Source organism: Rhinolophus sinicus, chromosome 2, assembly GCF_057876585.1.
Source record: "Rhinolophus sinicus isolate RSI-liver-muscle chromosome 2, RSI-T2T, whole genome shotgun sequence".
Lineage (NCBI taxonomy): Eukaryota > Metazoa > Chordata > Mammalia > Chiroptera > Rhinolophidae > Rhinolophus > Rhinolophus sinicus.
The window spans coordinates 14,926,065-14,951,016 of NC_142502.1; the positions used below are offsets into that span (position 1 = coordinate 14,926,065).

At 34.7% G+C, this 24,952-nt stretch overlaps 1 protein-coding gene and 1 non-coding gene across 4 annotated transcripts in view; one reads left to right on the plus strand and one right to left on the minus strand.

Annotated features, from left to right (window-relative positions):
• Positions 1-24,952, minus strand: part of PCMT1 (protein-L-isoaspartate (D-aspartate) O-methyltransferase) — a 45,454-nt gene that overhangs the window by 2,078 nt on the left and 18,424 nt on the right. For 2 of the 3 annotated variants that reach the window (XM_019746917.3, XM_019746918.3), the window contains exons 4-7: positions 16,218-16,322; positions 14,271-14,391; positions 12,337-12,422; positions 8,284-8,453 (exon numbers count right to left, since the gene is read on the minus strand). In XM_019746917.3, coding sequence (XP_019602476.1) covers positions 8,284-8,453; positions 12,337-12,422; positions 14,271-14,391; positions 16,218-16,322 — 482 coding nt within the window. Of the gene's footprint in view, positions 1-8,236; positions 8,454-12,336; positions 12,423-14,270; positions 14,392-16,217; positions 16,323-24,952 lie in introns of all 3 variants that reach the window. The other variant, XM_019746919.3, reaches the window with a different exon arrangement.
• LOC141571989 (U6atac minor spliceosomal RNA) lies at positions 20,764-20,889 on the plus strand. Its single transcript, XR_012497023.2, has one exon. It is a non-coding gene; the product is annotated as a U6atac minor spliceosomal RNA (small nuclear RNA).

Genomic DNA, 24,952 nt, shown 5'->3' on the forward strand with positions numbered 1-24,952 from the left:
GAAAATATTTATGAACACTTGAGAAGTGCTCTAATTATAAATTAACTTCACTTGTGTTTTTAAAAACATGAGTTGAAGATACTATTGTTTTTTAAATAATTTATCACATTTTATTTACCTGTTGCAAAGCATTAAGGACATCATAAACAAATATCCTTATTGCCCAACAACACAGTACATTTCCAAATATCCTCGCCATTAAAAAAATTTCTTTTTAAAGAAAAAGGATAAAAACTCTCAACAAACTGGGTAGAGAGGGAACGTACCTCAACATAATAAAGGCCACATATGACAAGCCCACAGCTAACATCATACTCAACGGTGAAAAGCTGAAAGCTTTTCCTGTAAGATCAGGAACAAGACAAGGATGCCCACTCTTGCCACTTTTATTCAACATAGTACTGGAAATCCTAGCCAGAGCAATTAGGCAAGAAAAAAATAAAAGGCATCAAAATCGGAAAGGAAAAAGTAAAACTGTCTCTTTTTGCAGATGACATGATGTTACATATAGAAAACCCTACAGCCTCCACCCAAAAAATAAAAAATAAAATCATTAGGATAAACTAATTCAATGAAGTTTCAGCATACAAAATCAATATACAAAAATCAGTTGCATTTCTATGTACTAATAAAAACTGTCAAAAAGAGAAATTAAGAACACAATCTTATTTACAATTGAATCAAAAAGAATACACTACCTAGGAATAAATTTAACCAAAGAAGCAAAAGATCTGTGCACTGAAAATTATAAGACATTAATGAAAGACATTGAAGAAGTCACAAATAAATGGAAAGATTACATACTTATGGATTGGAAGAATTAATATTGTTAAAATATCCATACTACCCAAAGCAATCTACTGATTCAATACAATCCCCATCATAATTCCAATAGCATTTTTCTCAGAAATAAAACAAACACTCCTAAAATTTGTATAGAATCACAAGATCCCAAATAGCCAAAGCAATTATTAGAAAGAACAAAACAGGAGACATCACACTTCCTGATTTCAAACTATATTACAAAGCTGTAGTAATCAAAATAATACAGTATTAGCATAAAAAGACACATAGATCAATGGAACAGAATAGAGAGCCCAAAAATAAACCCACACATATACGGTCAATTAATTAAAAAGCTAAGAACACACAATGGGGAAAGAATAGTGTCTTTAATAACTGGGAAACTGGACAGCCACATGCAAAAGAAGGAAACTGGACCCTTCTCTTATACTGTATACACACAAAAAATCAACTCAAAGTGGATTACAGACTTGAACATAGGACAAGAAACCATAAAACTTACTGTGGTAATCATTTTGCAATATAAACATATATCAAAGCACTATTTTGTACACTTAAAATACAACAGTGTAAGTCAATTATATCTCAATAAAACAGGAAAACTCATACTCTAAAAAATGTTTAATGATGTGAACAATGTTGATGATATTTTATGAAATGAAAAAAGATAACAATATAGTGTTACTGTATGGTCTCGGGATTACAAGAGATGTACATAGATCTATGGATAAGAGTAAAAAAAATGACCAAATGTTAAATGTTAATAGTGGCTACCTCTGGGCCCTGGGATTATGAGTGACTTTTACTTTATTTCTGTACTTTTTTCTATTTTTATAATGCACATGCATTACTTTGGTGTAACAGTACTGTTAAAAACAGAAGGAAATGTACACCCTAATACTTCAATGCTCCTAATGTTCAAAATTCTGTGTCATATCTTGATCTGACTTAATTACAGATGTAGATTATTTATAATAAAAAGTAGCATGTCCTAAATTTCTAGAAAGGCCATTTAAATTTGCCATACATGTGCTAAATATTTTCATTAGGTTAATAATTGTATACATTTATGATTTTGTTACATAATAAATAATTATGCATAATTTAATTATTAGGTTAATAACTCTAAGCTACTAACATTTAGTATTATATATTCTTTACCAAGAACAAATAAAACAATTAAAATCCATGAATGTTTTCTAGTTAATGAGCTTTCTGAGGTAATAAAGGCTGTGTACAATTCACTTTGTATAAAGCATTATGAGAGACATAAAAAGAATTCCAAAGCAACAGAATAAATCCCTGCCTTTAAGGATGCAAAACATGTCATAATGTTGAAACATATGTAAAGAAATTTAGAAGGGACAACACAGAACAATTTGGAACACATGATCAACTAGATGCCCTAGGATCTATCCTGTCAATCCTAGAAATGCCCAATCGATTCATGATATCCTTTTCACGTGTGCATGGCACTTTAAAAAGATAATGCTAAACAAAGTGCATATGGAATGAGAACCCTGAAACATTCCTCAATTTCACAAACCACAGAAAACTTATTCCATTGACTCTTGTGGGTAGTAAAAACAAAACTTACCAGTAGATTAACAATATATTGATTTCTACATATATACTGATATAGAAATTTTTAAGTATCTATAGTTTATGAAGCAACTAATACAACTATTATCCACATCCTTAGTCATGAACATAACACTATAGATTCTAGGTCAACGGCCTATATGTCTGGCACTCTCTCCTCCTTTATTAATCCACCAAATTAGAAGTGACATTTTTCCAAGTATAAGGAGACATGAGTCTACATTCAGATTTTGGGCTTTATTTGGCAGTAAAATTCAGCATACCCACTAGTTCCCTTTTTTCCTCTATAGTTTCTATCAGATCTCCTCAGCAAATACTGGGTCTCACGCTCATAGAACACTGCACATAGCTCTGGATTCCTCAGTAACAGAAGGATGGAAAGCTGGTGAGAAATAAGGTTCCTAAGAAAGTACTACGATGAATTATTAAATTAATCCTGAAGAAAACCTGAAAGAACAGAAACCATCTAGCCTGGCAAGAAACTAAGGCGCTTTTCCGATAATTCCCAAACGTGGGATGGGCACTTAGAAAATGGTGACTCTTTTCAATCACATTCCATCCTTACTTCCACTGCCTTAATTCAGGCCATCATTTCATCCCTGACTTGCTACAACCACCTCCTGTTACTGACTCTAGAGTTAGCTTTCTGAAGTGTGATTCTAACCCCTTCACTGCCAGGCTTCAATACTTCAATTGCTCTCTACCACCCTCAAGGCAGCGTCTAAATACACTACTCTATGTGCAAACTTTGGAGACATTGTGGGTTCGGTTCAAGATCATTGCAATAAAGCGAATACTGCAATAAAGTGCTCACTTTGAGCCACACACATTTTTCGGTTTCCCAGTGCATATAATAATAGTTATGTTTATCATGTAATCTATGAAGTGTACAATAACATTATGTCTAAAACCAAAGTGTACATACTTTAATTTAAAAATACCGTATTGCTAAGAAATGCTAACCGTCACTGAGCCTTTAGTGAGTCATAACCTTTTTTCTGGTAAAGGTCCTGCCTCAGTGTTGATGGCTGCTGACTGATGGGGTGGTGGTTGTTGAAGGATGGGACGGCTGTGGCAACTTTTTAAAATAACAACGAAGGTTGTCGCATCAATTGACTTCCTTTCACGAATGATTTCTCTGAAGCACACGATGCCGTTTGATAGCATTTTATCCACAGAACATTTCAAAATTGGAGTCAATCCTCTTCAATCCTGCTGCTACTTTATCAACTGAGTTTGTGTAATATTCTAAATCCTTTGTTGTCACTTCAACAATCTTTACAGCATCTTCACCAAGAGTAGATTCTATCTCAAGAAACCACTTTCTTTGCTCATCCATAAGAAGCAACTCCTTATCCATTTAAGTTTTATCATGAGATGCAGCAATTCAGTCACATCTTCAGGCTCCACTTCTAATCCTACCGTGTTTCCCTGAAAATAAGACCTAGCCGGACAATCAGCTCTAATGCATCTTTTGGAGCAAAAAGTAATACAAGACCCAGTATTTATTATATATATATTATATTATATTATACTGTACTATATAAGACCTGGTCTTACAGTATAGTAAAATAAGACCGGGTCTTATATTAATTTTTGCTCCAAAAGACGCATTAGAGCTGATTGTTCGGCTAGGTGTTATTTTCAGGGAAACATGGTAGTTCTCTTGCTATTTCCATCACAGCTGCAGTTACTTCCTCCACTGAAGTCTTGAACCCCCTCAAAGTCATCCGTGAGGGTTGGAATCAACTTCTCCCAGATTCCTGTTACTGTGGACATTTTGACCTCTTCATGAATCATGTTCTAAACGGCATCTAGAATGAATCCAATTTATTTTGCCCAGATCCAGCAGAGGAATCACTATCTTACGGCAGCTATAGTCTTATTTCAATAAGACTTGAAAGTCAAAATTAATCCTTGTCCATAGGTTGCAGAATGGATGTTACATTAGCAGACATGAAAACAGTATTAATCTCATTGTACATTTCCATCAGAGCTCTTGGGTGACCAGAAGTATTGCCACTAAGAAGTAATATTTTGAAAGGAAATCTTTTTTCTGAGCAGCAGGTCTCAAAGGTGGGCTTAAAATATTCAGCAAACCATGTTGTACACAGATGTGCTTGTCATCCAGCCTGGATGACAGTTACTCGTTTTATAGAGCACAGGCAGAGTAGATTTGGTGTAATTCTTAAGGGTCTAGGGTTTTTGGATTGGTAAATGAGCACTGGATTCAAGTTAAAGTCACCAATGGCATTAGCCCCTAACAAGAGAATCAGCCTGTCCTTGGAAGCTTTGAAGCCAGGCATTGACTTCTCCTCTCTAACTATGAAAGTTCATCTTCTTCCAATACAAGGCTGTTTTGTCTACATTGAAATTTGTTTAGTGTAGCCATCTTAATTATCTTAGCTGTATCTTCTGGATAACTTGCTGCAGCTTCTCCATCAGCACTTGCTGCTTCACCTTGCACTTTTATGTTATGGAGATGACTTCTTTCCTTAAACCTCCTGAACCAACCTCTGCTAGCTTCAAACTTTCCTTCTGTAGCTTCACCTCTCTTAGCCTTCACCGAATTGAAGCAAGTTAGGCCTTCCTTTGGGTTAGGCTTTGGCTTAAGGGAATGTTGTGGCTGGTTTGTTCTTTTATATAGACCACTAAAACTTTCTTCATATCAGCAATAGGTTGTCTCACTTTATCATTCGTGTGTTCACTGGAGTAGCACTTTTAATTTCCTTCAAGGATTTTTCCTTTGCATTCACAACTTGGCTGACTGTTGGTGCAAGAGGCTAGCTTTCAGCCTATCTCAGTGTTCGACATGCCTTCCTCACTGAGCTTAGTCATTTCTATCTTTTGACTTAGAGACACATGACTCTTCTTTTCTCTTGAACACTTAGAGGCTACTGTAGGATTATTAACTGGCCTAATATCAATATTGTTGTGTCTCAGGGAATAGGGAGGCCCAAGGAGAGGGAGAGAAATGGGGGAATAGCCAGTTTTTGGAGCAGTCAGAGCCCAAGTATTTAGTGATTAGGTTAACCATCTTATATGGGTATGGCTCATGGCACCCCAAAACAAATAGCAACATCAAAGATCACTGATCACAGATCACCGTAACAAATATAATAATGAAAAAGTTTGAAATATTGCAAGAATTATCAAAATGTGACACAGACACAAAGTGAGCAAATGCTGTTGGAAAAATGGCACCAATAGACTTGCTCGACCCAGGGTTGCCACAAACCTTCAATTTGTTTTTTAAAAAAATGCAGTATCTGTGAAGCATAATAAAGAAAATCATAATGAAACAAGGTGTGCCTGTAATTGCCTGTTTATCTTCGTCTTTGGATTTTTCTGGATCTCCCACATGACTAAGTTCCACAAGAAAGGTCAGTTTGTGTCCCTGGCCCTAGTACAGTGCCGGCATAGTGGGCACACACACCCCTATCAAACGAATGAATGTATTAAGAAGGGCCTCACACTGACAAATATTTAACAAATTTAACAACAAATGACCCTGGGTGTCCCTGCTCCTTGGGTATGTCAACATCCTTTACTGGTTCCCATAACCTTTCCCATATTTCTTTGAAGAGTCCCTTCATTAAAATCACTTCAAATTCCTAGCTGAATACTGTTTCCTGCCTGGAACCTAACTGATAGTTTATGAATACAAACAGAGATAACAGATTAATGGTCGCTTTAGACTGTAAATTAAATGTTGATGTTTTATCCTCTCAAGCACCCTATTTTCTAGTAATTTTCAGTACAAAAAAATTTTTTTAATGTAGTTGTCTTTTACAATTTTGTTTCACCTTTATATTCTTAAAACTTATATTCTTTAAAATTCAAGATTTACAATTCAGTAACTGATTATCTTTGTAGTGAGAACTACATCTTTGCATGCAGGAAAATGTGCTTGAACAAATAGAAAATTTACAGTAGAAAAAATAAGAAATGCCTCGTAGTACAACAAAAGTTTCCAATGATGCATACATGTAAAATTGCTCAATGTTTTAAAAAGTTGAAGGCCAAAAAGAAAAACAAGTATTTATGCATTTAAATATTTGGTAATTGAATAATTATCCATAAATTTAAAAATTATTCTTAATTTAATAAAAATAGTTTAGTTTTATAAGGGGTGAACACAGGTTGTGGAAGCCTAAAGCTTATATAATTTTTGTGGAGGGGAGGACGTCTTCATGAAGAGGAAAAAAAGAAAAACTAAAAACAAGACTACTCATATAATATCAGGTATAGGTCAGGAAGGACCCTAAACAAGTAAGGGCCTTGAGGCTTAAGTTTCATTAGCTGCATGAGAAATCCACCTCTGGTTATCAAAACAAAATACCTTTTATCCTTCATTAAATTATAGGTAGAATGTTCAATACTAATATTTATTGTGTATAAAATGAGAAACTTAAAAGTTATAAGTGAAATCTGAACTTTTGATATCAAATTTCAGTTATTTCAGTAATATGTTTGCCCCCCCCTTATATAACAGCAATCATACAATTCTGCGGTGATATAACCAGAGAAGCAAAGTGAAGGATGGTCATAATTAGCTGTTAAAACTATATCTGATTCTAACCGATAAGACTGATAGCTTTTTAAAAAAATTTTTAAAGAAGTGGCTGTGCTCCAGATTAGAATTCAAAGAAAACAGCTAGAACTACATTAAGTGAAGAACAAAACGCAATTCCTAATAAGACATCCTCAATAAGAAATGGCCAATCAGAATTTAATTAGGACTCATTACCATTTTTGCAATTAAACATTCATCAAATTGTTCCTTTCCTCTTTTCAGAAAACAAAATTGAGAGATTTTTTACACTTATAATCACCATGTTACTTATTAAGAAAATAATTGCCTTAAAATAAGCACTTCTGTCAAATAAAAATAGATTCTAACACAAGGAAACTGTAAAGCCTTTTTTATTTTGGCATTTAATTTCATGGGATCTTAGCTAATGTAACTTTTACTTACTGACCGCACTCCTTCCCACAGGAGGCGTTGGGGAGGGAAAGGAGGAGAGGAAGAAGAGACATCTTTGCCTCAAACAAAGATGGCGATGATGCCGAGACGTACAACACGAGTGGGCGTTGTCACGAGCCATGCTATGCTGAGGATTATGCTGCATGCTGTGGACCTTTGGGTGGGTTTGTGAGACCTGGGCACTCCTTCTGAGCTTACAGAACCCCCCTCCCCTATACAGGAATTTAGATCAAGTAGGTTAAAAATTGGCTGGCCTGTTCTATAGAATGGCCAGAAGTTTACTTGTAATAGTGGCTCTGAAACAACAGCGAATGTAAAATAGGCACAGGCTGTCAGACATCTATGAACTTGACTAAAAGAGAGAAATCAAGCTGAGAGGAAGAATCTCCTCTCTGGGATTCTGATACCTTTGAAAACTGGGACAAAAGTATCTTTTCCCTTCTTTCTCTTTATAACAATGGTACAACAGAGACTGAACAGGCATGAAATGATGGCCCTTTCCCTTCAAACCAAAGCTTTTTTTTCCATGACCACAGCAGCTGTAAAAATGATTTGTAAATATAGAAACAGAGTGGCTGATAATAAAATCTCCTTAGAGAGAGCACTGAACTGTGGCTGAAAGCCTCTTTTAAAAGGAGAAAAAAGAAAAAACACCTTTGTGCCAACCAAGTCTCACCCTCCCTTCCCCAAAGATGTGAGTTAAACCAAAAGAAGGGCAGGCCATGCAAAATTTTCTACACTTTTAATGTAGTGAATTTCTGGTGTTAAAATGGAGTAACATAGAGGTGACAACCAAAAAAGCAGCTCTTGTAGTCTAATGTCTTAAAATCCACACCCTTTCACCTTGCATGTGTGGAAGAAGAAAGAGCAGAAGGTAAAATCACTTCCACCTGGACCACTGCTTTTCTTTATCTGTTAAAGGCACGTATATCACTCCCATCAGAGGCTTCATTTTGACACTGCCATCCTGTAACTTGTCGTACTGCTCCAGCATCTGATTTCCACCTGCAGGACCCACTGGCAATATCAATCTTCCACCAGGCTTTAACTGGTCTATTAGCTAAAAAAACAAAAAAAAACAAAACACATACACACCAAGTTATAATTTTATATTAATAGTCATTTTATATCTCTGCAAACAGCTTCTAGTGTCCATGAGCAGAAAGTAGAAATGGACTTTATTTAGTACACACATATTTTGATTGCTAAACTTAGTATTCAATCACCCACTTACTCATTTATTTATCCACCTCTCCTACTAAACTACAAGTTCTCTGACGATAGAAGTTGTGTCTCATTCATCTCTGAGCCCCGAACATCTAACAGAGTCCCCAGTACAACTGCAGTGCTCAAATGTTTGAGCTGAAGCCCATACGAGTAATGTAGAACTATCCTCTCGGGAAAACCAAAGGCAAAGCTGAAAATTTCAATGCCCTTATGCCTGTTTCAAATCTTTGTGGTTTGGAGGGGATGAGGGGAAACGTAGAAATCAGCAAGGAATCCTTCTCCTATCATTGTAAAATTTAGGGCATCACTCAAACAAAGGTAAGGGAATTTGGTTTTATAGCTCATTTAGCTTACTGGTACCATGATGAAGGAAGGTAGGGCTGGAGCCCCTGCAGGTTTAGAATGAGGGCACCCCTGTCAATGAAGAACCAAGACCACTCAACAGAAGCTCATCCAGCCAGGTAGTTTTTAAATCATAAGTTACCAATTAAATGTAGCTTTACAAATCACCACTAATCAAAAACAATGAGAAAGAAACCTTACTTTGAGTAGTAAAATCATCCCCAAAAAATGCGTCCTCAATTAAAATTTTGGTCATCAGCAAGTTTTTATTTCCATTTTAATTTTTATCAAAGTAGTATTTGCAAGTATTCTTTGCGTTGTCTTCCTAAATGTCAAGATTTATAATAAAAAACAGCAGACTGCTTCCCTCTACTCCAATCTTGCTCCTTAAATCCAGTCATTTTAATCCTTTTACTGTGTCTTCCAGTGTTTACTTTTTTATTTGGTAGTGCTTACTTCTAAAGCATGTCTTTTATTTTTAAATTGAGATGTAAATGACATATAACAACGTATTAGTTTTAGGTACACAACATGATTTGCTATATGTGTATGTTGTGAAACGATGACCACATTTTAAGTTTAATGAACATCCATCACCACACAGTTACAATTATTTTTCTTGTGACGAGAACTTTCAAGATCTACTCTTAGAAACTTTCAAATATACAATATAGTATTGGTAACTATAGTCACCATGCCATATAGCATTTACTTTTTGATTTCAAATTATATGCTAGATGAGGCCTGAGCTCTCTTACACATATATTCTGCTCCTTTCCCCCAGTCCAACCAATATCATATTTTTTTATTTAAACCATTTTCAGTTGTGACTGTAAATATAATTTGCAGCTGAGTCATCCAATGATTGTTTCCTTTCTTATATAATAGTTGTATCCCTGCAGTTCAAAATTGAAGCTTTTTCTTTTTCGTTCCCTTAATTTTCTTAGTAACTGTTTCTAAATGTTTGTACTCGCTAATAGCTGCTCAATGAAATTTTTACACCATCAAACCTATCTAATCAGTGTTTTTTTGTGTTTTTGTGTTTTTTGGTAGACACTCTTCTAGTGCCTTCTTCCTGCTGCTCCAAATCTGGACTGGTTATTCTTCCCAGGCCGGCTGAGTGTCTTTCATCCTGGGACTTCTCTTTGCAATAATACAGGGAATTCTTATCACCTTTCTCCTGAACAAGATGTCCGACCTTCCCAGAGCCTGTGGCTTCCTATCTTTGTTTTTTCCTATTGTCTCTCTCTTTCCTCATTTTTTGCTATTATTAAACCAATTCCTCCAGAAGTATTCTGTGAAAGAGTGCATAAAATATTTTAAAAGAGAGAGGCTGAGATTTGTACATCTACAACTATTTTTATTCTACATATTTGGCGGCATGTGTAGGTACAGAATCCAAGGTTGGAAATCATTTTCAGTTCAGAATTGTGATTTTTTTTTGTTCCCCTGACTTGCTGTTTCTAATGCTGCTATTCTGCAGTCTGATGCCTTTCTGATTACTAATCCTTAACAGATTATCCTTTTTGTTTTTCTGGAAATTTTTAGAATCTTCTGTTTATATTAGTATCCTGAAATTTCATGATGATATTGTGGTTCTTTCTTAAAAAATTCATTGTACTGAATACTCAATAGATCTTTTCAAACTATAGAATCATGTCCTCAGTTCTTGGAAATTTTCTTAATTAGGATTTAGGGCTAAATTGTTCCTCATAAAGAATTTCAAGCAGCAACGCCCCTTTTCAGACCCAGGCTTTATCTCTGATATCCCAGGTCCTGACGCCTCCAATTCCTAACCCTTTTCAGAGGTCTGCAGAGCAAACTGCTTCTGCATTGATACTCGCCACTATAGTATCTTTGGTTCCACTTCCTCCACCCTCCTGGGTCAGTTACTACTCCATTTGCTTTCTATCGTCCTACACTGTGGAGTTCAGGATTATAGGTATAATCTCTTTGATAACTGAATATAGAGTTTTTGTTTCTGTTTCTTGTTTTTCTAATTGTTTTAGGGTGACATCCAAGAGGAGGCATAAACATCTTTACTGTTAATCTTAAAACTGGAAAGCCCCTTCAGCGTGTCTATCTTTAAATTTAATCAGATGTATAAAGACCCCTATAATACTTCCAAGTGTTAATACAACGTTTAAAATCATATTGAGCTAAATTTATTTCCTAGGTATTTTATTTTTTTGATGCAATTGTAAATGGGATTGTTTTCTTAATTTCTCTTTCTGATAGTTCATTATTGGTGTATAAAAACGCAAACGATTTCTGAGTATTAATTTTGTATCCTACTACTTTACTAAATTCATTTATCAGTTCTAATAGTTTTTTGTTGAAATTGTTAGGATTCTCTATATATAGGATCATGTCATCTGCAAATAATGACAGTTTTATTTCTTCCTTTCCAATTTGGATGCCTTTTAGTTCTTTTTCTTGTCTATTGCTGTAGCTAAGACTTCCATTACTATGTTGAATAAAAGTGGTATAAGTGGACATCTTTGTTTTGTTCCTGATCTTAAGGAAAATGCTTTTAGCTTTTCACCACTGAGTATGATGTTAGCTGTGGGTTTGTCATATATGGCCAAAGCAACCTACAGATTCAATGCAATCCCTATCAAAATACCAATGACATTTTTCACAGAACTAGAATAATCCTAAAATTTATTTAGAACCACAAAAGACCCCAAACAGCCACAGCCATCTTGAAAAAAAAAGAACAAAGTTGGAGGTATCATGCAACCTGTCATCAAAATACACTACAAGGCTATAGTAATCAAAAAGGCCTGGTATGGCATAAAAACAGACGCATAGATCAATGGAACAGGATAGCAAGCCCAGAAAGAAATCCACACCTATATGGTCAATTAATCTATGACAAAGGTGGCAAGAATATACAATGGGGTAAAGACAGTCTCTTCCAATAAATGATTTTAGGAAAATTGGACAGATACATGCAAAAAATGAAACTAGTTCACTTTCTTACACCATATACAAGAATATACTCAAAATGAATTAAAGACTTAAATAAGGCCCGAAACCATAAAACCCCAGAAGGAAACATGGGCAGTAAACTCTCTGACATGGCTCTTAGTAATATTTCTTTGAATGCGTCTCCTTGGGCAAGGGAAACAAAAAAGTTCTTTGCTAGATCAAATACTGCCTCAAATAAGACAGCCATGAGTTGAAGTTTAGTAATCTTGATGTCATTTATACAACTATTTGCATACGGAAAAAAAATTACCTACTGACTAACTAAAATGCATGACATACAAGCCTGATTCTATTTTAAACATCATCTAGAAGTCATTTCTCTGTAAATCTTTGCGAGTTTTAGTTGAATAAAGCACACAAACAGAAAAAAGCTAACTCACTGCCTGGGGCACAACGGGGGCTGCAGCTCCGACATGAATAGCATCGTAAGGGGCTTCTTCAGCATGTCCCATTCTTCCATCCCCCACTGAAAGAAAAACAATTATGCTTTAAAAACCTGTTCAGATAGAATTACCTAGTGTGAAGAACTGTAGGAGGTTTACAGCAGGGAAAGGATATGTTTTTAAATAAACTATATGGTAGAACAACTGAATATTCAAATGGAAAAAATACATACTTGGACCCCTACACCTCATACATATACAACAATCAACACCAGCAAATGTAAAGATCTATAATGGTAAATATTCTAAGAAATAATATAGAGACTATTTTCATGACTTCAGAATAGCCTTAAGCAGGACACAGAAAGCATTGGGAAAAATTGGTAAGTCTGGCTACATTAAAAATAAGACTTTCTTGGAGTTATAAATGGATGTTAACGTTGATGAAAAATCTGTTCTGTTACTAAAAATTTCCAGCTTACTTCCAAAAAAAAAGAATAAAAGTATTTGTTCAATAAAAAAAAAGACTTTCTATTTAACAAAAAAGAACCAATATGAGAGTGAAAAGCCATGCCACAGAGTGAAGAAGAGATTTATAATATGCATAAATAGACAAAGGGCTAGTCTCTAGAAGTTCTATACATCAAAGAAAAATATAAACAACTCAGTATCTGAGCAGCCATTTCACAAAAGAGGAAATCCAAATGGCCAAATATATGAAAAAGTGTTCAACCTCATTGGTTAATAGAAAAATACAAAATTAAAACACAAAGAGATACTGTTACACACTCACTAAGTGAACAAAAAGACAAATCGAATAATACCAAGTGTTGGTAGAGATCTGCAGCAATAGGAACCCCGCTGCATTGCTGATGGGAATGGAAATTGGTTCAATTGCATTAAAAAAGTTTTGCAGCGTCTATGGTCACCCTCTGGCCCTACAATAACACACCTGCAGAAAAGAGTGCTTGTGTGATGAGTACATATATGAATCTGGACTTACAAACACATGTTCATAAGCAGCACAGTGATATCCTCAAATTACAAACAGCCCAAAATACTCATCTACAGTAGAATAAACAAATTTTGGTGATAATTCTTACAATGGAATGATATACAGCAATAAAAATGAACTACATACAAAAAGATGGATGAATCTTACAAACATAATATTGAATGAAGTAATTCATCAGAGAATAGACACTGCATGATTCCATTTATCTAAAGTTCAAAATTAAATTAAACATTGTTTTCAGACGTGCAATTTAGGTAGTAAACACACAGAAGTAATGATACTGGTTACCACTAGGAAGAAAGGAGATTTATGATGAGAAAAAAGCAAGCAGAGGACTTCCAACATACTAATAATGCTCCATTTCTTGATCAGTGTGGTGATAAAAAGGTTTTTAAGCTTCACATTTATGTTTTACACATTCTTTTGGTTATTTTTCACAATACAAAATATGCTCACGCGGAAATATGTCCATTGTATACGGAGTGGAAAAAAGCAAACTACAAAATATGTATAGTACAAGTCAATTAAAAACAATTGTGTGTAATTCATACATATATTTATATGTCTAGAAAACTTAAGTGGGAAAAGGAGGGGCTTTCTTTTTTTATCTTACATATCTTTGCACGGTTTAAATTTTTTATAATGAACTCTTATTGCTTTGGTATTCTCAAAAAGCAATGAAGAAAGAACTCAACATGCGCATTTTCTGAAATAGTTAACAGTCATGTCATCCATGGTTAAGGTAGAACTATTAATAACATAACATTTTCAAATAACTGTTTTTCTCACTTAGTACTTAAAAGTGAACGCTTTAAAAATGCAGTAATTAGCGCTAAGTATCATTCAGCTTGCAGGGGGATCTTCTGAAAATAAAACTTCTCCAGAGAGGGCGTTTTTTAAGTCTTCAGATACTCACCAACCAGCTGCACTCTCCCTGAAGACAAAAGTGTTGGATCGTCCTTTCTGACATTATTTATTGAGTCATCTACTAGCTCTTTAATGTGGTCAATTCCTATGACTTTCCCACTAGCTCCAACCTAGAAATGGAAGAATTCAATAGCTTATTGGTCTAAATTCATTTTTCTAAAGTGTTACTAAACTGTTTTTTTTCTAAAGTCATATTCTGCAATGAGAAATGAAGACAAATACACAGCTTAAGCCTACAATTAGATTGTTACTCAGTTTACTATAAATTATTTTCCAAATACCATTTCTCAACTAAAACCCTCCAATGAATGTATTTCAGTAATTAAGAAGCTAGAATAAATTTTAAAAACTTGTAATACTAAGAAAAATGCTATCATTCTTTGATTTCTAGTTTTTAAATCCAAGACACTGAAGTAGGACTTAACTGCTACTCAGTATTAAATGGGTAGTCAGTGCAATCATTTTTTAAATTTAAATTTCATCTAGAAGTGTGACTTTAAATATTAAAATGTTACATAAAAAAAATTATAGGGATTTCTACACCTGATTCTACTGCCATATGTGGAAACTATAAAATACATAAAAAATATAAAAAGGCCACAAATATTATTAATTGTAAAATAAGTTTAACATATAAAGACTCATCTGGGTTCACATCTAAGTTTCATATCACTTCCTTACAATAGAATAGACTTGGCAAGTTATTCTATGAATCAGTTTCCTCAGCTGTAAAATACAGAGGAGAAGGGGACATACCTTTACTAGACGATAAATGACGTGAGGATTAAATAAGAGAATATGTGAAAAGCACCTAGAACACTGACTAGCACATGGTAAATGTGTGAAAGACATTAACTTAAATTAATATTTTTGTAAAAGATAACTTAGAAATCTAATAATTTTAAAAAATAAATTTTCTTCTGAAACCATAAATATGTGGTATAGCAAACATGTCACTAATTAAATGTCATTTCTAAGCTTTAAAAATAAAAGCAAAAAAACCTGACATCACAGTAGTGAGGGCTTAACTTCTAAAGACAAGTGAAACAATTGAAGTATCTAAGCCATTATTACGTACCAGGCACTGTTCTAGATGCTTAAGATACATCAGTGAAAAAAATCAGATAAAATTCCCTAAAACCTACATGCCAGTGTTTTGCTGATTATACATTTATAGTAAATTAAATGGATTCTAGTCCAAGTTGGATCCAGAAATTCCAGTTTTACTAGATCAGGACCTTCCAATCTGGCCTCAAAGGACAAGATTTTTCAAAATAAATCAACTTGATTTGATTATTCTAACACAGATGAACCTTTCCTCCAGGTGCTTGAGTGGCCTCCAGACTTGGAGTCTGGTAGTCATTTACTAGATAAGCCTCTGGTGGTACAAGTATAATAAATAAGACATTTTCCTAAGAGCACTTTTCTTATGTAAAAGAACTTCTACCCTCATTCTTGATAAACCTGTAGGCCTGTTTGGAAATCAGGCTCTCTCTAGTATTTTCTACCAGATAAGAACTTGGAAGAACGTAGTTTGGGAGCTACTGGCTGCCATCTTGTGATCATAACAGCCCGTCTGATAATGAAGCCAACATGCAGAGAAAAGCAAAGCCAAACCAAGAACCACAGAAAAACCCATTGTCATTAACAATATCTGATGTTCTAAATCCAACAACACAAGAAGCCAGATACACCTTTAGATGGTTCCATTATATCAACCAAACAAATTCCCTTTATCCCTGTAAGTTTGGACTGAATGTTCTGTTACTTCCAACAATAACAACAAATCCTAAGTGATATATATTCTAACTGCTATCTTAATAGAATCAAAAAACAAAACAAAAAACCAACCTTCAAGAGCTACTAATGAAAAAAACAACAGCCAAATCATATACTGTGCTTCTGTTGGGGTCAAAACAAAAAATAAAGGTCTTACCATCCGTGCAAAACAAGCAGTAAGGATTCCACTTCCAGATCCCACATCAAGAGCTTTAGCTCCTTCATGCAATTGATCGTATAGAAGTTCTAGTGCGTATGCATGCTGCCAAAAGAAAACAAAGCATATATTCATTTTTTTTCAAGACTCAATGAAGTCTATATACCATGGCATATAAATAAAGTTGCCAACTTCATACCAATTTTTCTACTATTGTCATCTACCAAGACAATGAAAACATATTATATAGTACTTATACCTACACAGCAATTACATAAGAAAATTCTCACTGTTTGATTAAATTCTTACATTTAGATGAAATGTTTCAGTAATTTTTTATCTCCAGTGTGTGAATTTTGAAAACTTAATTAATTCAAAGTCAAAAGCTATTAAAGGATTTACAGTGAAAAGTCTCCATCCCAACCCTGTCCCAACCATCCCTGTTTCCAACCAGTTTCATTCCCTACAGGCAACCAATATGACAAGTTTCTTGTGATTCTTTCCAAACATAACCATTCTACGTACACACAAGCAAATGCATATGCATTTTTTTCGCTTCTTATATCTTGAAGAACCTTTTTTATCAATACTTAAACAGCTTATTCATTCTTTTTTACGGCTGAGGAGTATATTCTTGTATGGATGTGTTATAATAACAAATATCCCTAATGAGAGATATTTAAGTTAGCTCCAATTTTCTGTAACAAAAGAGATGAAATAATCTTAAAAGGTGGATCTGTAAGATAACATACAAATCTTTTATAATAATCTTATAACATATACCTATAGGATAAATTCCTAAAAGTAGAATTGAGAGGCCAAATGATATATATTTTTATATTTACAGTAAAATAAATTATAAATCAAGTAAAATCATATTAGTTAGGCTTTGGAACAAAAAAAAAAAAAAAGGCTTCGCTACTCCATCTATTTTATAAACTTGTATTTCAGTGCCTTCCTAAAATATGAAGTTAGAACTAATAAATGTTATCTCCAAAGCTGCTCTTAAACGCCTGGTATGTTCACTATTAAAAATCATCAGGTCCTGCAGCAATAAAACATTCACTACCAGATTTTGGTTGATAAAAATACACATCCATGAATCCACTGTGATAATAAGTAAATATGTACATACATCTATACATACATAAATGGAAAATAAACGGAAACTGTTTCCAACTAATAAACATAGATGAAATGATGAATTCAGAAAATCACCATTTGGCAACCATTTCAGTAACAAATGATTCAAGCAAAAATCATAAATGGATGCTAAAGCTAGTGGATTATCATTTGAAGAGTAACAGAATAAATACATAATCTCAAAATGTTTATCCAAGACACTTAATAATTACACAAAAGAAAACTGTAACTTTACAGTGGAGTTCAGAAAAACAATTTCTCAGTGGAGAAAACTAGGTGACATTATCTTAATCAGTTGATCAACGTTAACAACACCAATGGGACACCCTGACATAGAACATCTGCTAAAATACATAACTTCTGGAATATCCCAGACAAAAATGCATAACCCATGCCTAATCATAAGAAAATAGCAGATAAAACTAAATTGAAACATTCTTTAAAATAACTGGCTTGTATTCATTAAAAATCTTTAAGACCATTAAAAAAAACAGAAATTATTCCAGATTAAAGAAGACTTAAAAAGACATGACAATTGAATAATACTCCTGATCTGCAATTTTCTTTTCCTATAAAGGACATTAATAGAGCAATCAGTAAAATCTAAATAAGATCTACAATTGGCTAACAGTGTTGTAGTTATGTCAATTTCCTGATTTTGATAATTGTACTGTGGTTATTTAAGAGAATGTCCTGTTTTTAACAATGAAGAGCACTGTATCTAGAAATCACTCCCGAAATTCATAAACAATACATACATATATTTCATATATATGTATATGTATGGGGAAGGGGAGAGAGAAGGAAGGAGAAAGACATAATAAATGATAAAGCAAATATAGTAAAACGATAACATTTAGGAAATAATAGGTAAAAGATATATGGGAATTATTTATGTTATTCTTCCAACATTTCTGTAAGGCTGAAATTCTGTTAAAATGAAAAAGAATTAATAATCAGAAACAGGTAATGTTCAAAACTGAGGATAGATTGGAAACTTTCTATTTGAAAAACTAATTTAGGTGACAATAGCCAGAATACTGGTTACCTTGAGGACAGAGGTTGACTAGGAAATGGCATGAGGGAGTCTTCTGGGTTACAGGAAATGTTCTATATCTTGATCTGGGTAGTGCTTACAAATATGGACACATGTAAACATTCATCAAGCCATACACTTGAGATTTGTGTACTTTACTGTGTATATATCACAACTTAGTAACAAAAACTTTTAAAAGACTATTTATTCCAAATACTAAAAGTATAGCTCATTATGTACATCCTCATGTGATGCAACAGGAAGAACCATTAGGGACTGTTCTTAAAAAGAAAAAAAAAATGAACAAGTTAAATACCACTAGGAAACAATAAGCCCAGTTCGAACACAGGAAATTCTATAGGACAAATGAATAAGTTTTATCAATAAATAAATGGCAAAAAGAAAGGGGACTGTTAACATTAAAAAAGACTAGGAAGAACAAAAAAGACAGAAAGATGCAATATATAGACCTTGTTTGGATCCCGATTTAAGCAAATCAACTGTAAAAAAATTTTTTGAAACACCTGGAAAGTTTAAACATGGACTAGTTATAATACTAAGGAACACTGCTAGGTATGATATGGTATTGTTGTGTTTTTAAAGTCTTTCAGATTTATACTAAAGTATTTAAGGGTGAAATAATATTACGTTTGGGACTTGCTTTTAAACAGTTCAGCAAAGAGAATCATATAGATTCTTTTGCAAAGAGATTGGAAGAGTGAAAACCACTAGTACTATGAAAAAAAAGAGTTCTGGATTAAATGTCAGAAGTACTGGATTCTACTGGTGCTGCATTTATTAGCCCCATGATATTGGCAATTAGTTTTAGCTCATTGTTCCTCAGTTTCCGTGACATTAACGTGGAGAGAAAAAAAGTTGTTCCAATCCTGCCTTCTCCACAGAAGTATCATTGTGAATGAAAGTCATGATGTATTAAAGTACTTTATCAATTCTAAAGGATTTAAAAACGAAAGGTATAATGTTTACATTAAAGAAAATCCAACCATTGCAGCACAATGACCTGTTGCTATTACTCTTTAAGGTACTTCAAAGTCATATATAACAAGTAATATATGTAAAATTACAAGTAATTGATCTTTTACTTCTATTTAGTGTGTTTTAGAGTGTTGGTAAACCCTCTCTAAGGAAATCTTGTATACAACTGTCAAACTATGAGTGGCTTCCCTCTTTTGCTTGGTTAGAGAATGAAATGACTTCGTTAGTAAAAAGGAAAAAAAACATTTGGTTACCACCCTCCTGTCCCTTTTCTCCTGTTATCCTGCCCCATCCCTTCCCTATTGGAGCAGGTCTATTGTAAAGCCTTAAGCTGGGCTGAACAAGGTAGCTGCCCACACCCAGGAGGGCGAGAGGGTAACTGCAGTGCCCAGTCAGAGGTGTCAGAACCCAAGCAGGGTCAGGGGTCATCTACACTGACAAAGGGGAGGGGACCAAAACAAGCGTCGAACCCAAGCTAGGTGAGGAGTGTTTCTGTGCATCACTGCCAGGTGTTAGAGCATAAATGGGGGAGAAGGGGGAGGATGGGGAGGATGGGGGACAGTGACAGCAGTGGGAAACTGGCTACATACAGGGGGCTGATCAAATAAATAAGTATATTAGGAAGAAAGGAACCAGGTTTCTCACTGTCAGAAAACGAAGTGAAATATGAAAAGGAAGAAGACAGGAAACCATGAAAATATACTGACATAAACAAACAATAAGGGACAGACATATATAAGATGTCGAAGTACCCCTCACAAGATAATGATTAATTGCAAATGCCAATGAAAGTAACTGTAGAGTGGAGAAGGCTCACAGACACTACCTTAATCAAATGAGTATCATATCTTTAGTAATGGGACTAATCAAAATTGTACACTGTCTGATGGGATTCTAATGAGAACCCAGCATCACTTCTGTGATATTCCCACCAAAATGGCATAACCTGAATCTAACCATGAAGAAAAATTAGACAACCCCAACTGAAGGACATCAACAAAACAACTGGCCTGAAGTCTTCAAAAGAGTCAAGGTCATGAAAGTCAAAGAAAGGCGGAGGAACTGTTCCAGATTCAAGGAGACCAAAAGAGGAGTGATTCTGCCGGATCCTTTGTCATTGAGGACTTCATCGGGACAACCAGAAAAACCTGAAAGGGGTTTGAAGATTCAATGTTCATGTCCTACTTTTGATGGTTATATTGTGGTTATTTGGGGGACTGTCCTTGTTTGAAGGAAATACACCCTAAAGTACGCAAGGGTGATGGGGCGTCATTTCTCTAACTTATTCTCAAATGGAGTAAAGTTCTTGGTACTGTACTTGCAACTTTTCTGTAAGCTTGAGATTGTTTCAAATTAAAAACATATCTGACTGTGTTGTATGAAAGGAGAGAAGGTTAGCACTCCCCTTGACCAGGATGGAAGAGGCCCTCGGGCCTAACAACACACAGATGGTTAAGGCATTGCCACCTACTTCGGGACATCTAACCATTATTTTTTTTATCACTTTGTGAGGGATGTAAATGTCTAACTAGTACATTGTTTTGTACACCTGAAACTAATTAAAAAAAAAAACAACAAACCAAGAACCTAGAGTGGCCGGTTAGCTCAGTTGGTTAGAGCGCAGTGCTCTTAATAACAAGGTTGCTGGTTTGATCCCCACACGGGCCACTGTGAGCTGCGCCCTCCACAACCAGATTGAAACAACTACTTAACTTGGAGCTGACGGGTCCTGGAAAAACATACTTAAAACACACACACACACACACACACACACACACACACACACACTCACATCTTAAAAAAAAACTAACTTTATCTTTCTTTGGTGTTTCAAAATGGTACAGTGGGATAGTATCTGAATCATCATTATGAACATCAACCAGTAGAGCAAGAAAGTACTAGTTAATAAGTTTTTAAGACATGCACTGGATTAACTAACTTTTACTAAGGAAACTGCTGGGGATATTTTATTTAAACTTGCTGTTCTTAGACAAGAGGCTTAATATTAACCCAAAGGATGGAGTCTCTACGGAGAGAGTTTGTGTACTTTTGGGGGGATGAAGATCTGTGGCTTTCATCAGATTCTTAAAACGACCAGTATTCCCTGAGAGTTAACAATTTCCATTACTAAGACAACAAGTATCACACATGATAAGAAAATGGAAGTAATCAAAGAGACGAAGTAACTCCTATAATACCTGATTTTCCTAAACCCAGAAATCAAAGGACTAGAAGAGACTTCTTTAAGGTGCCAATTCCCAATCAATAGGCAATACTGTCCCAATCTAATTCCAAAAGAAACTCAGGAATTTTTTTTCAGTATTATGTTGGCATAAGATTTGTTTTTTTTAAAAAGAGGGGTATACTAAGTTATTAAGTCTCATTCAGATTTAAAATGTGAAGGCCTTCGATCACAATTACTAGCTTTCTTTTCATGTTTTTATCACTATTGATAGTATTTTTCTGGATAACCCATGCTCATCTCTAAATCTAAAACTTAACAGTTCTTTAAAAGTTGATTTTTATAACTATGAAAAATTGCAAAGCCACAGAAAAACTGGAAATACAACGAACACCCTTTTCTCCTCGTATAGAGTCACCAATTGTTTATTCTGTGCAATGCTATTTTACCAAATCATCTAAAAACAGGCTACAGACATCATACTTTGCTCCTAAATACTTCAGCATGTGTCTGCCAAACACATACATACACACACACACACACACATACACACACACACACACACACTAGGACATCCTCCTTTGTAACCACATCACCACTATTACCACACTCAAAATCATCAATTTAGTATCATCCAACACATGCACCATATGCAAGTTCCCTCTTTTGTCCCCAAAATGTTCTTTACAGCTGTCCCCCGAATCCATTCAAAGTTTATGCATGGCATTTGCCAATCTAGAACATTCTACCCCCAACTCTCCTCCACCTACCACTTTTTTCTGTTCTTCAGAATACTGACTCCTTTAAGGAATCCTGTCTGGTTGTCCTACGTAACAGCCCATATCCTAGATGTGACAATCTCCTCGTGGTTAGATCCAGATCAAAGACTTTCAGCAAGAGCACCACCCAGGGCTTGCCGGGCACTTCCCATGACATCACACCAGCACCCTCACTGCTGGACTTGCCCAGCTCAGCCGCTCAGTACATGCTCTAACCACCAGATCACTGTATTTTCGAGGAATATTTTTCTTTGTTATTAGCAAGTATTATGTAATCATTTGAGGCTACATGGTTATTTTTGTTTCCTAACAACCTTCCTTTTAATAGCTTTGATTAATTGATGATCATTGCCTAATTCAATCATTACATTGATAACAAAATAGTGATTTTTAAAATTCCATTATTCCTTTCACATTTATTAATTGGCATTCTTCTGTTTTTCATTTTGTCCCTGTCTTCCTTTTTTTTTTAAATCTCTATGGACCCATAGATTTTTGTTTTGTAATTCACTGTGTTACAATCCATTGTCTTCATTATCATTTTTTGATTCTCAAATTGTCTCCAACGTAGCCTTTGGCAGTCTCTTCAAACCTGCTCCTCTGTCCTTCCAACATTACCCCAGGAGCCTCTGACAACTTCCCCACTTTCCAACAGTCAGTCACTACTCCAAGGAGCTCTAGTCTCTTTAGTGAGAAATGGTATTTAGGATCACTATCTGGATGCTCAGTGTGGTGTGCTCACTGCTACCAGGACGCCATTTTAACAGGTTGCTTTTAGTCTCGTGTCCACTGCATATATCACATTTTTATTAAGACTTTGGAAAATATCCCAGGATTGTAGTTATTTCCAACCTGTGATTTTAAGGTTCCTTAACCGTAAATATCATTTCTCTTTGCTCCTCACTTTCTGTTTCTCTTTTAATACTTCTAAGATCTATGCAAGAAATGATACAAAATCACAACTGCTTGTCCATATAATATAATTAACACTATGTTATTCTATTCACATCCTTGTGCAGCAAGCATCAAAGGACAACATGTGCTTAGTGTTTGTGTATGTGTACATACGTGTAGATGTATTGTGTGACCACTTTAATACACGTACACACATACACGTTTCCTTTATTAAGAGACATAGGTTACTCAGCAAATGTAAGTGATTAAAAATGCACCCTTTTGAACCCTCATACACTGTGGGTGGGAATGTAAATTGGTGTAGCCACTACGGAAAACAGTATGTAGGTTCCTCAAAAAAATAAGAATAAAATTACCATATGATCCAGCTATTCCTCTCCAGTGCATCTACCCCTCCAAAAATCTGAAAACATGTATTCGAAAAGATATATGTGCTCCGATGTTCACTGCAGCACTATTTACGGCGGCCAAGACATGGAAACAACCAAAGTATCTTTCGATAGATGACTGGATAAAGAAGATGTGGTATATATACACAGTAGAATACTATTCTGCCACAAAATGAAATACTGCCGTTTGCAACAACATGGATGAATCTTGAGATTATTATGCTAAGTGAAATAAGTCAGACAGAAAAAGTCGAGAACCATATAACTTCACTCATATGTGGCATATAAAACTGAAGGTAACAAAGGAACAAGACAAACAAACAAAAACTCATAGACACAGACAGTAGTTTAGTGGTTACCAGAAGGTAAGGGGGGAGGAAGATGGTAGAAGAGGATAAAGAGGGTGAAATATATGGTGATGGAAGGAGAACTGATTCTGTGTGGTGAACACATAATGCAATATATAGATGATGTATTATAGAATCGTACACTTGAAATCTATGTAGTTTTCTTGACCATTGTCAGCCCAATAAATTTTAATAATAAAGATTAAAATGAAAAAAAAAAAAAGTATCCTTTTTAGAAAGAAATTCTGATACAAGCTATATCATGGATAAACCTTGAGGACATTATGCTAATTGAAATAAAATAGTCACAAAAAAAGAAATACTCAAAAAAAAAAAAAGAAGTACTCTCATTCCGCTTACGAGATACTTGGGAAAATCAAATTCATAGAGACAGAAAACAGAATGGTAACTTGAAACCTATGTAACTTTATTAACAATTGTCACCCCAATAATCTTTAATTAAAAAAAGAAAATAGAATGGTAGATGTCAGGGCTGGGCAGAACAGGAAATGAGGTATTATTTTTAAATGGGTATAGAGTTTTAGTTTTACAAGATGAAAAGAGTTCTAGATATTAGTTGTACAAAAATGTCAATGTACTTAAGATAACTGTACACTTAAAATATGGTTAAGATGGTAAATTGTATACTATGTGCATTATACCACTATAAAATTTTTTTAAATGCATCCTTTTCAACAGTTAAAAGACAAATAACCCAACTAAGAAATGGAAAGGGATTTGAACAGACATTTCTCCAAAGGAGATATACAAATGGTCAACAAGCACATGAAAAGATGCTCAGTGTCATTATCCTTACGGAAATGCATAGCAAAACCATGAGACACCACTTTACAGCTACAAAGATGGATAAAATAAATAAAACATACAGTAACAAGTATTACCAAGGAAATGGAAAAATTGGAACCCTCATACATTGCTGGTGGGAAT